The sequence below is a fragment of the Lotus japonicus genome, chromosome 3 (assembly GCF_012489685.1).
Source record: "Lotus japonicus ecotype B-129 chromosome 3, LjGifu_v1.2".
Classification (NCBI taxonomy): Eukaryota; Viridiplantae; Streptophyta; class Magnoliopsida; order Fabales; family Fabaceae; genus Lotus; species Lotus japonicus.
The window spans coordinates 78,882,656-78,896,143 of record NC_080043.1 but is presented as its reverse complement, the minus strand read 5'-3'; the positions used below and the strand labels follow the sequence as shown (position 1 = coordinate 78,896,143).

Here is a 13,488-nt window from a genome sequence, read left to right as displayed (position 1 = left end):
TTTTGAAACAGAAACGACAAAAAATCATCAAAAACCCTAAAATCCCTAAGTTGCTTGAGGGGAAATTAAGAATCAAACTTTGTAAAGTGGAAGATAGTCCTTAGTAAGTATGATACTCTCCTTTTTCATTTTCTTTGTTTTTGATTATATGAGTGAAATAAAAATTGTATATGAGGAGCTCTGCTAGGGCAGAGGTGGCCGGAGGGATAAACTCGCTTGAGGGGAGATACCAGGAGGGATGGACAGGGAAAAGGCATGTGGGTTCATTTACTGTCTTTGTTGATGGTTTGGCAGATGGAGTGACATGGGCAAAGGTTCATGCGATTTTTGTGAAGGTAGGAGGGTTAAGGAGCGTGTATGTCCAGAGGAGAAAGAAGGAGGGTAGACGTCTAAGGTTTGGCTTCTTGCGTTTCAACTCAAATGAGGAGGCAGACCGAGCAATTCACAAGTTTAATGGATTAAAGTTGGAAGGAGCTTATTTGGTGGTAAAGAAGGCTTTGTATCAGAAATCATGGGGGCAAGACAAAAAATTTCCATCCAAACATGTGAAATCACAGCAATATATGGTGCGAGGGAAGTTATGGAGGCCAAAGCAGAGAGAAGGACAGATTTCGCCAGCAACCCGGTTGACGTCAAAAGTGACTCTTGTGCAACTTTCACCATGGGGGAGGAGGAAAGGCAGTGGGTGGAGAGATGTGCGGTTGCAACCTGCTTCAATGTTCAATCAGCAGAAAGTCTCCAGGAGGGGCTCCGGTTGCAGGGATTATCAAATTTTAAGATCAAGTTGCTCGGTGCACGTGACGTGATTCTTGAATTTGAGTCTAAGGATGAGATGGCATTTATACTGGTAGAGGCTGCCACAATGCTTGAAGAATTTTTCGAATGGATTAAGCCGTGTGAAGCATTGTCAGTTGGAACGTCTCAATTGGCTTGGGTACGTTTATGGAAGGTGCCTATGGGGGTGTGGAATTTCCAGTTCTTTGAAACCATTGGTAACAGGTTAGGGAAGTACGTGTGTGTTGATGGAATTACGTCAAGAAAAGAACGCCTTGACTTTGCACGTATGTTGGTGGATACCACAAGTCCTCTGCTGGAGCAACAATTTGTGGATGTCAGTGTGGAGGGGACTGTGGTTCGCATTCTGATAGAGAAAGAGTTATCAGTATATCAAGACTGGTCTGGCCTAAAGTTAGACCCGAAGATTAGAAAAGTGTTTGATTCGGATTTCGATGATGATGAGGACGAGGCGGTTCAAGACGTGCCAGATACTAAAGTGGATGATGAACCCAGAGCGAAGGAGATTGAGCCTACGACGTCAGAGGTGGCGGTGGAAACGACGGCGGTGGCGGTGGCTCCGTTGACAGGTCTTGTAACAGATGGTTTCAAAGATTTGATTGAGGCGGGGTATACGACATTGGAGTTACTGCAGTGGTTACAGAATGTGGCCATAGTTGGAGTAAATGGAGCAATTATTGGAAACGGAGGGCATATTGATGGGAACGTTACCACGAATCAAGGAGTAGAAGCAACTGATTGGGGAAGGGTTATAGTAGGCGGGTTTGAAAAAGAGAAGGACACGGGTTCTGTTGTTGAGGATATTTGCAATTTGAAAGATATGATTATTACGGGGAATGGGCTAAAAAATGAGTGGGCTAGTCCGGTTGAGGGTTATCAGGTGGGCTCTGTAAAAAAATTACCCTCCTCTCTTAGGAAAGTAAAAGAGCTTGCACGATCTCCAGTTGGGAAGCAGATGTTTTTGGTGGATGGTGTGGATGGGTCGGGTGGGTCGAATCCTGGGTTGTTGGGGGATGATGATGATTTTCTAGAGGACCAAATTCTCAGTCGGGTAAACCGTAGAAGAGGCCGTAAGAAGGTGATTCAAGCTGCAGAAAAACGCAAGGGAGATTTGGGTGAGAGAACGCTAGTGAAGAGGGGCAGGCCGAAGGGAAGCCGTAACAAAACAACCATTGCTGCGCGCCTACCTTCACGAACACAGGAGGGCGTTGGGATCGAAAGTTCAGTGGCTTGGGCTCAACAGGCGTGGTCCCTAGGCAAACAGTTGGGTGTAGTTTTTGATGGATATGATGATGAGATGGTAAAGAAGCTTACAGTCCAAGTAAGGAAAAATCACCCAATTTTTCGGTAGTGCTGTGGTTTGGTGGGTTCTGGGGTTATGGGTAATCCTTGGATAATCTGGAATGTGAGGGGTGTGGGTCGGGGTAATCCTTGTGATCGAAAGCCTGCTGATTGCTTTTGTTGGCTCTGTGTGTGGTGGACGTGGGGTTCTATGGCAGTGGTGAGTTTTTATGGTGTATGGGAAGTATTGTGATGGCTTTGGATATGGGGTCCTCTATTTGATGCTGGGTAGGATGGTATTTGGCAGGACATGGTGGGGTGCGTTTTTGGTGTCTTTCGTGTTCTGCGGCTGATGTTGCTAAATTTTGGAATGGTTATGTAGTTGGTAGTGAATTGGTTGTGCCATGATGGAATGGTCTGATATGGCAAGTTGTGATTCTCTCCAGAAGATGTGAATATATTGGCTTATCAGGTCTGCATTATGAAGATAAAATGTGTTGGTTTTATTGAGCTTGGCGGCAGGTCTTGGTATAACAATTATTGGGCTGATGATGCATTGATTGGGGCAAGGTATTGGGATTTGTTATGTTTTGTTGCAAGGTATTTTGTGGATATGCTGTGTGTGGGGTGCGTCTTTGTTTCTTTCTTGATTTCAGGCTTCATAGTTGGTGTGTTGGTATTGGGATTTTTAAATGGAGGTGCTGTGTTTTACTACTTTTGGTCATGGGTGTTTTCTACTGCAAATTGGTGGGTGTTTTCTTTTTCTTGGCAAGGGCAAAGGCATTGTTGGGTTGAGAGATTTATTTGGTTTCATGGTGGAAGGCATGGTGGGCATTGGGTATTATCAAGTCTTTGTGCACAAGGATTATTATTGGTTGGTTTTCCTTAGCTGCTTGTATTCCTCGGTTAATAATGCCTTGTTTTGACAGGGTTGATATTTGTAATGACTATGTTGAGGGGGGAAAATGTAGGGATCATTTTTGTTTTATGCGAGGTGGTTTGGGCTCTTGGGGGGTGGTGTACTCTTTTTCCTTCACTAGGTTTTTATCTCATATGAGTTTTTTCTAGTAAGGTTTTAATGAGGCATCTATCCCAAGCTTTATTTTTTGCCCAATTTTGTGTCCTTTTCACATGGGAGGATGTTCCCATGTGCTTGCTTTCACTAATAAAGTTTCTTTTGGTGTCAAAAAAAAAAGTATGATACTCTCAGTATCTCTAAGTATAATCATTGACGATGGCTTCCGTGGGTCAGTTAAAAACTGACTCACGGTGCTACACTTGATATTTTAAATTGTAGTGACAATAATACCCTTACTTTATTTATTCCTTGGACATTAATATCATCATCTTCTTCACCTGCTCTCTGCACTGTGCTCTCAATTACAGCCCAGAGGCATGAATTCATAATCTCCATTTCTCTCCTCCAGCAAAAGCCCAGAATCTAAACAATTTTGAACTCTAAAAAACATAATTAAACTATCCAAACCAGAAGGAAGAAAAAACCCTCATTAAATTATCCAAACTGAGGTAAGAAAAAGTTCACTCCCCTTTTTTCTTCTCATAATTAAAATTGTTGGTTCAGATTGCTTTCAAATCTGAACATCGTTGAGGGCATTTGGGAAAGAAAAAAAAAAGGAATCTTTAAGTCATCTTAAGAGGAGTACATAAAAAATTGAAACTTTCCAAAGATTTTGCTGCAAAATTGAAACGAAATCGACCCCCTATTGAAATTGTGGACTCCATTTTCCCTTTTCTTCTTCTTCTTCTTCACTCTCACATCCCTCACTGTATTCCAATTCGTTCTATGCAAAACCCGAATTTTCCCTTCTTCGTTATTGGGAGCGAAGAAATTTAGCTAGTTAGGGTTGGGGGAAAAGGGGAATGGTGGTGTAGTGTTGAATTGAGTATTGGAATGGGTGATGGAAGGTGGTGGGAGGAGGTTTACGGTGAGCCCTCGACCTTGCTGTGGCCGAAGGGTTGTTGGGAAGAAGAGGCTGCAACGTGGTGGGGTGGTTGATGGGTTCGTCACAAACCCAGGGAGATGGAGCCAGATCTGGCAGCGAACATGGTGACCGAGGTAGGAGAAGGAGGCCTCAGATCAAAACAATGGGGTAGATGGGTAATATGCAAAGAGGATATTTTTGTAAATTAACATTTTGATTCCAATCAATCCCAACCGTTCAATTTTAAAATAATTATATCCAGTGGCTATTTTTAAACTGCACCACCGTGGAACAGTTTTTAGCCGTACCACCGAATCCAACACCATAATCATTAGTGTTATTTATATAGTTTGACAGAAGATGTTCCCACTCCTACATACCTCTACGCAAGAGCTCAAGGCTTACGTAGTTTTAGAGATTTTAAAATAATTTTTTTGAAATAGAACTTGATTTTGATCAATGATAATTTTGTAATTTTTTAAAAGTACCCTTTGTATTTTTATGAGATTTTTGTATGAATTTTGATTTTGGATTTTCATGATAAAAACATATTTATTAGATTTTTGATAAGTAAGAGTATGTACTTATTTTCAAGAAAACTAAACTTGAATAAATATTTATAGGACATTAAACAAATATTTACAATGATAGCTCACATGGTTGAGCTAAAGGGTAATTGCAGGTGAAGGGTCAGAGTTCGAATCTAAGGAGCAATAATTTATATTAATTTACTAACAACTAATATTTGTCTATCAAATTAAAAAAAAAACTAAAAAGAAAATAAAGAATATAAACTATACACACGATAAAATAAAAACAAAGAGTAAATAAAATTAAGGCTTAAAGGGTCCAAAGGCCCCTGAAATTACAAAGGGAATCAAATTCAGGACCTAGAAAAATTTTGCATCAAATTGGGTCCCTAAACAAATTTTTTTAATTCAATTAAGGACAAATGCTGCCAGACTTCAATTTTATCCTACTCAGCAATTCCACGTGGCATTTTTATTTTATTTTTTAATTATAAAATTATAAAAAATGATTTTTTAATTCCAACTCATTTATTTAAGCAGAAAAAAATTAAAAAACTTAATAAAATCACCAATTTAACTAATTTCAGCTCTAATTAACCAATCTCTTCAATTAAGCCCCAAATACCCAATTTGAACCCTAATTTTGCTGCAACTTCTGTTCTGAATCTCCTCCCTCCTCAACAGAAGCACCTCCTCATGTCATCCTCCAAATCCCATCCAACCGATCTCTTCACCCTTCCCACAAACTCCATTTCTTCAACTGGTGTCGTTCCCATCATTCCTCCCCTCTTTCCTCCTCTGCTTACTCCCTCATCCTCCGCACCCTCTCCCGACCTGCCTTCCTCTATCATCTCCTCAACCCCAAAACCACTTTTCCTTCACCATCGTACAACACCACCTCACCAAAACACTCCAAAATTTGAACTTTGTGTCCAATCTCAGAAACCCAGAAGGAAACACTCATCTTTCTGCCCAATCTCAACCCAAAATTCGAATTTTGTGTCCAATCTCAACCCCCACCATACCCATAAAAGATGAACACGAAGAATGGGATTTCGATCTGTCCCAAACCAAGAAGAGGAACGATGGCTGGTTTCTGAACATGTGGTGGCGGTGCCCAAAGGCCCTGGCTGAATCTCTTAATCTCTTCCTCTTCTCTTCATTTATGTCCTCTGTGGCCGCGTGGGTGTGGATACAAGCGTGCGTATCCTTCAAGAGCTCGTTGAAGAAATAGTCCATGGAACCGCTTCTGGGAATCTCGCCGTTGTGGCTTTGCTGGTTGTGGCTTGCTAGTTGCAGATCTGGAAAATCCGAGATCTGGGTTTGGGTTTGTGATGGAGATGTTGAAAGGGTTTGAGTTTTTTCTTCTTCTTTTGGGATGAAGGGAAATACAATCTGGGTATGGGTTTATGTTTAGATTAGGATTTTATTAACTCTTTTTTTTTTTTTCTGCTGACATAACTGACTTGGAATTAAAACTTTATTTTTAATTAATTTTTCTAATTAAAAAAAATTAAAAAAAGCCACGTGGAAAAGCTGACTAGGACAAAATTGAGCTCTGACACACTTTGGCCTTAATTGAATTGAAAAAAAATTTCTAGGGACCCAATTTGATGCAAAATTTTTCTAGGTCCTGGATTTGATTCCCTTTGTAATTTCAGGGGCCTTTGGACCCTTTAAGCCTAAAATTAAATAAAAAAACTTACCTCAAATGAAAGCACTCTCAAAGTCTCTAACTATGTAGGTATTCCACGAATTTAACCTTGAGCACAACAACCCTAAAAAAATTTAGATCAGAATGCAAGTTCTATGCTAAGCATAAAACTCGCATGATCCGAAGTGAATCTGTAAAACATTTTTGAAGTTGCAAACTCTATTTTTTCACACTATCCCAGTGTGTTTCAAACACTCAAAAGAACATGATTTTTGACATGATTTTTATATTTTCTTGAATGATGAAACATGAGAATGAACTCCTTTATATAGGGGAAGGAGGAAGGAGAAGGAAGAATTGCAAAACTTTGGCAATGTGGGACTAAAAAAGTGTTACCAATGGTTATGGTTGACTTTTATGTAAAATTTTAAATTTTCTTGTCAACTTTGACATGTTTTTTTACTTTCCAAACATTGGAGCTAAGTTTTGATCACTCTCACAAAAATTGCAGGTAAAAACATTATTTTTCAAATGCCACAACTTTCATACAAAACATATGTCTACCACTCTAGATATGAGTCCTTGTATAATGCTCCATGAACATATTTCACCAACATATAATCAAGCTTAACAGTTCCTGACTTGGCCCGAGTTTTACAGTTCCCGACTTGGCTCGAGTTTGCATATGATGAGTGTTAGCTGGTTGAACGAGAGAAGAGAAAGGAAGAGATGGTTGCACAGCATGTAAGACCAAGAAAGTTGACATGTTCTTATGGTGAGAAGGGGGGAAATTTTCCACGTTGACTTTGAAAGAAATAATTTTATTTTTTAAATTAATTTAAATAGTCCAATACTTTTGAGCTTTGAAGGATAATTGTTAAATTTTGAGGTATACTATACCCCCATTATAAATGACAAATTATTTGACAAAAATCTGATGTGTGAGCCAGGAGGTAAATAAAAGTACGACTATGTTTTAAAATCAAGAGCCTAATAAGCAAGAGAAAAATGAATGTTCTGTATCCAAAGGGAAATGTATGGTGCACAATCAACCTTCACTTTAGTAAGTCTTACCCTTTTCTCACCATTTCCCACCTTTCATACCAACAAGGAAAGAAACAAGGGCTATTCCAGAGGGGCCACCAAACAAGAAAAAATGGCTACGAATTTAGAAAAGGAGAGCAAATTGAAGAAATGACTTTAAATCTTTGTGTTCCTCCACAGGCTTTTCCATATAGTTGAATACGTGAATAATAGTCACACGTAATAATATGATGTAATAGGCAGGCATAATCTAAGCCACAAAGTAAGGAATTGCTTGCAAATGACAAAAGCATACAAATCAAACTAACAAAAAAGTCAGAATGCCTTTACTCAAATACCATTAGATTTAGAAGGTTCACACCAATCATTAATTCACAAACCAAAATTATATACGGTTCAACAACCGACCCTATCTAAAAACTCTAGACTAAATCTTCTAATCCTCTTCAATATACAAACTTTTCATAGTTCAAAGTCCTAAGAAACCAAAAAGCAACCAATTAGTTCTGGTTTTGATGGATTTTGATCCAAAAAATTCAGCTGATCCATCCCTCTGAAAACTGTAAGCAGTAATTTTGGGCTCGTAATATGCCAAAACTACATGATCAACCAGTGTGCAAATGCTGGTTTCAACCAGCTGCAACAGCATCAGCTCTAGGATTTGTATCCAGTAGTTGATGCAGCTTTGCACCAGAATTTGGTTTTTGCTCACAAAAATCATGCTCTTCCTCTGCTGATCTATCATTAGAACTGGAATTATTATTAACTCTTGATAGTAAGTTCTCTGTACTTATAGGTGTAGCCCTCTTGCTGTCAATGCTGTTCAAAATTATCTCTTCAGTTTGTCCCAGTTGAGTGTTGTTCAGTTTTTCCTGAGTCAATAAATTATGAATGCATTCAGTATCATAAAATACCCGTGGAATGCTATGGTATAAAGAAATTTTATGTGAACATTACCCTTAATGTAGCATTTTCCACCCTCAAATTCTCAGAACTTTCAGCCAATTCATTTAAGTCTGACTTAAGTGACAAATTCTCAGCGGTCAAGGCTTCAACTTTCCGTGCCAATTCTTCAGTCTCAGCCTGAGTAGAGGAAATATGAGCATTAGTCATGAGTTATTCTTAAGACAAAACAGACTTAATATTTTAAGGCTATACATACATACAGCAAATGCAACAAATAAAAAGTATGTGGCAATAAAGAAACTAATCAACTTATACCCTTGACCAGACAACTAAAGAAATGCAGAAGGTTTACATGTCTACAAAACAACAATTTTGGATAATTTATACCTGTTTCCTCAGCCTGGATCTTCTAGCAGATTCACGGTTTGATTGTTTTCTCCTTTCACGTTTTAGCTCACGATCATTCTAAGGAATTCAGCAATACCCACATAAATTACTTTAGTATCAGCAAAAGATGAGAATGCTGCACTGTAATTATTATTAAGTGTTTCACAAGCATCTCTAATTTACTAGATATGAACTGAGCAATTAGGACAGCTATAACTATACCTGCATCCAAGTTTCTGGAGGCAAAACTCCACCAGGTTGTGGGGAACTCGTGGAAAATGTCTTCGAATGAACAGTCGAAGGGTTCCTCAGTTCCGGTGGTGTGGTCATACCTGAAGAAACTACAGGTCCAACTAAATTTCTAGCAACCCTGATGGGGGTAACTGCCAGCGTCTTCTTGGAAGCTGTAGTCTCCTTGGAAACCGGACTATCTTGTATCTCAGTTTTCCCTTCTCCATCTGCTTGGTAGTTTGTAGCCACCAATGCACAAAACATGTTAAAAACCTAACTCCTAAACTTAATAACTAAAGATACTATTACCTAATATCATACTTTTACTCTATTGTTCATCACAATGTGACAAAATAACAGTCATACCAGTAGTAGGCGTTCCTTCATAGCTTCTTTTCCTTGTAGCCTAAGCAAAAAAATTGACAAACATAATTTAATACTTCAATCATTTTAAATATAAAAGACTATTAGTGCAGATGATCAAAGAAAAAATGTTAATTGCAAGAAAGTTCTCACCCCTGCAGTATTGCCATCACTTCCATCACTGGAACCATCAGTATCCACACTGTTGATTTCATTATAAAATTATTCAATTATCCACATGAAGCTAATGGAATAACCAACTCACGGACCAAGGAAAGATAGAAAGTAGAGTTAATTATGTAATCATCATTTAGAAAGAAAATGGATCGACAAACCTCTGTGACAGCCTGTTTTCAGCTCCGCGCTCAGCATTCTCAGCATTACAATTGCCTATTGACATCGCGAGCCCATCAAATCCCTTCAATTTCTTTATAAAACCCTGATCAGTATTTCCAGATAATTTGGTTGGAGTCTCCATGCTTGAAGGAGTCCCAGCCTGCATAGTTTCCCCAAGTCAAACCCATCATAATTTGACATCATTCAAGGAATCAAAAGATTGGGAACTTGGAAGTAATCTCAGAATATATTAAAACTTACAGCAGGTGAAGATGAAATTCCTTGACCATGTGAATTTGGCCCCTATATTTCACCAATATAATTCAAAAGTACATGAGAAAATTTTCAAGCACAAAGGTTTGTTACATTAAAGAAATCATAGAATGAGGTTAATGACAGCAAAATGCACCCGCATAAAAATAACAAAGAATAACTAGGACCAGTAGAACCGAAGAATATTCAGAACTAATGCGTGGTCCAAAGAATTTGACTTACAATAGCCACTGCAGGGTGAGTATAAACCCCTCCATGTGAATAGAATGCTGCATAAGGTGGCCCATATGGTGGCATCATAGGCTGCAAGAAACAATTGGTTATCAAATTCTTCATCCCTGCTATCTAGGGTGTACACCAGGACATTAAAAACACAATTTAATGGTAAAAAGTAAATGAATCTTTAGGGCAATACATGTGGTGGCCCCCACATGTATGGGGGAGGAGTGTGACCAGAAGCAACAGCTGGGTTGAAGTATGCTGGAACATTGACTCCCGGCCCATAATATGCCTGAAAATATAGCAGCCACTTTTATTAAATCACCAGAAGCAATTTTAAGGGGGGAATGGGCAATGATTTTCAGAAGAGAAAGCAATCCACGAAAAATGTAAATCCCGTCATAGATATTCATAGTTCATACCCCCCCCCCCCCAACATATTAGTTATCGTAAATATATATAATTCTGTAACTCAAAATATCTAGAATCTGTAATACAATGCACCAGAGGAATATGATTAGGAGAACCCCAATTAGATGGGTGTATGGGAGGAAAAGACAGGGGATCACACCCTCGAACTGAAAAGTAACTAACTACAGTTGGGTAGTTAGATTAGTTGGGAAATAAATAGACTTAGAGGAGTGTGGAGGATATCAGTGAATTTTTGGAACATCATCGGGAAGTCCAAGTTTCCTCAAATAGTTGGGAAAACAGCTTTCGCACAAGCGCTTATTCATAAGCTAATTTGAGAAACTAATTAAAATAAGCTGAAAATAGGTTATAGGTAAGCATACACTCTTATTCATAAAGCTAATTGGTATGGTAGGCCATAAGCTATATACATAAGTTCGGCCGAACACACTTGTATAAACACTTATTCTTCATTGATTCTGTAATTCTTACCTGTCCTAACTCTGTGACCCCACAGGTGCAGATTAGGAACTAGGGATTTTTCAATAAAAGTTTCAGATCCAGTTCTATACTTCTATTAGAATGGCACTGCATGTCTATACTCAAAAGAGTAAAAAACTAAGGAAAAAAAAAGGTCAACAATTAGCAAGAGAGGACATAAAAAACAGTTTGAACAGATCGCTTGTTTAAGAGGTAAGATGGGAAGAAATAGATGGGTAATATTTTTCAAAAAAAAGGTAGATGGACCTAGGAATGTGCAGAAGCAGATTACTGACTTCAAATGATGGAATATATAGAGATGATGAGGGCAATGATGCTTTGATTTGTAAATATCAAGACATTGATAAAAAAAAGTCTTTCAGAAGAGTAAATTATCTAATAGGGAATTTGAGTGAAGTTGGCTACTTTTAACAGATAGATAAAACCTAGGAACTGGTGTTGATTCTGGGTGAGAATAGCACTGCTTAAACAACTACAGTTTCATTATTTTTTGGATATAAACTTAAACTACTAAAGTTTGAGAGCTGTTATTCACACTAAAGTGTAGTTCGATAAACAGATAAATACAATGAAAATTTCAGTCATCAAAGAAAAAAGGAAATACAGGTGAAAGGTTGGTAACCTGCATGGCAGCCCAATCAGGATAGACATGAAAGTTAGGCGGGTTGGCCTGATTGATTTGTTCCTGTTAATAAGGTAAGAAAAATAGCATTTAGGTACAGGCTTCATAAAATGCTACCACGTGCATGCATACATGATACAATGTCCACATCTTACAGGTGTTAGAGGTGAAGAAGGCTTTTCAATCTTAATGGATGTCTCGTCTTCACTGTTTCCCATGAGTAAAATACTTCCTCAACTGCATTAAAAAGAACCATATCAGCAGTTATCAGCGAAAAAATGACGCAAGACATTGCCAAATTCATTAACCATGTTTGATGCACTTCAAAACCTAAACATTATCCTAGCTGGGTAATAGCATGACAAGAACGGTTCCTCTCGTGTGAGTTCTCACATTACAAGATCACTGAAAATAGTGCCTATCTCTCCCTTGATAAAAAAAGTAAATAAGTAAGACCATATCAAAGTTTATGAAAATCTATGGAGAGGGAAACAGACAAAATTTCAATATTGTAAGATCATGTGATAATTTGAGATAAAAGGATCCATTCGCCCAGCAGAATCATAGTCTAAAACTGCAAACATTTAATAACGGCCAAAGATGAAAAAAAAAAAAATGAGGCATGAAATAAGAGCAGATCAAACATTGAAATTATGGCTTCACGATGAAAACATTAAACTCAGATGTAGGAATTAAGCACAGCATTACATAAAAAATGTGAGAGGTTCAGACTACTAACAATCCTGTTAATGACTAATTAGCAACTGACAACATGTAATAGAAAATAACCTCCGTTGTTTAACAGTATATGACCCTGTAAAGCATACAAACAAAGCAGTTTTCTTGCTAAAGACCACAAACAAAATGAAATTCAAGACTTCAACAGACAGTCAATAACAGAATAGTGGAGGAATCAATCATGTCTCTTTCCTACCCTACAAGCCGGATAGAAAACAATGAACACAAGTTAATAGAGCATAGCACAATCAAACAAACTTAACAGTACTGACAAAAAAACCCTTCAAAATTATAAAAAAATTGTTATTTATTTTCACATAGTGAAAGAGGCCTATTGAAACACCAGAATTTACATACTAAACCTCCATAGTTTACAATTTAGAGGTTTTAATCCTGATCCAATATAACTCCCCCCACCCCCAAAAAAAAGCAAACCCTCTTCCCTTACTTCTTTTCAGCTGCTCTCACAATTTCCACCCTGGTGGGGTGTAGGCCAAAGGTCTCCCAAAAGTGGGGCCCCTAAGGATCAAACACTCGATCTAGGGGTTCAAACAGTCACTTTTTACCACCGCGACCGGCACCCGTCGGTCTTCTATTCAGCTATTTAATATAAGAAAACAAAAATAGAAAAAAAAATCCAAGGAAAAAGGAAACAAAACACAGAAAGCACACAAGTACAGAGATTTTAGCACATACAAGACAAGATCCATGAAACTCCCAACTCAATCCCCTTTTTCAGTTTGCTACAAAATATAGAACTATCCAAATGAAGAAAAAACAAAAGAAACCGCAACATAAAATTTACGCTACGCTTCAGTTTTCAATGTTTCCACTTTCCACAAACTGAACCAGACCATTTCTTCCAGCGTTTTCCCTTAATAATAAAAATTCAAACTTCCATAAACCCCATTAAAAAAAATCAAAACTTTTTGCAGTATCAGCAAGATTGAAACAACAAGGCACCGAAATTCCACGTACCTGAAAACACCCAACCTTTCTCGTCAAAAAAAAAACTCTTTCAAAACAAAAAAAGGACAACAACAACAACCAATCCTCGTAACCTCGTAGGTACGAAGTTTCCTCAAATTTAGGTTTTGGAAAAACCTATAATGTTGGAACTTTCTCTCTCTAGTTTCTCTCCCTAAAAAAAACGAGGGAAAGAGGTTTACATTCAGAGAGAGAAGATGAAGGGGTGGTGAAAAAGAAACAAGAGAGAGAGAGAAGAAGGTGATTACCACGTCACCGTACACGTGT

At 38.1% G+C, this 13,488-nt stretch overlaps 1 protein-coding gene across 1 annotated transcript; it reads right to left on the bottom strand.

Annotated features, from left to right (window-relative positions):
- Positions 1-7,551: 7,551 nt before the first annotated feature.
- On the bottom strand, positions 7,552-13,412 carry LOC130746204 (common plant regulatory factor 1-like). Its single transcript, XM_057598754.1, has 13 exons — positions 13,213-13,412; positions 11,652-11,733; positions 11,497-11,559; positions 10,159-10,254; positions 9,966-10,046; positions 9,732-9,773; positions 9,470-9,630; positions 9,288-9,336; positions 9,138-9,177; positions 8,763-8,998; positions 8,541-8,618; positions 8,205-8,330; positions 7,552-8,119 (listed from the first exon to the last, which is right to left on the bottom strand). Exons 2-13 carry the CDS (start codon positions 11,712-11,714, stop codon positions 7,877-7,879), a joined length of 1,278 nt encoding a protein of 425 aa, XP_057454737.1. The 5' UTR covers positions 11,715-11,733; positions 13,213-13,412; the 3' UTR covers positions 7,552-7,876.
- Positions 13,413-13,488: the final 76 nt, after the last annotated feature.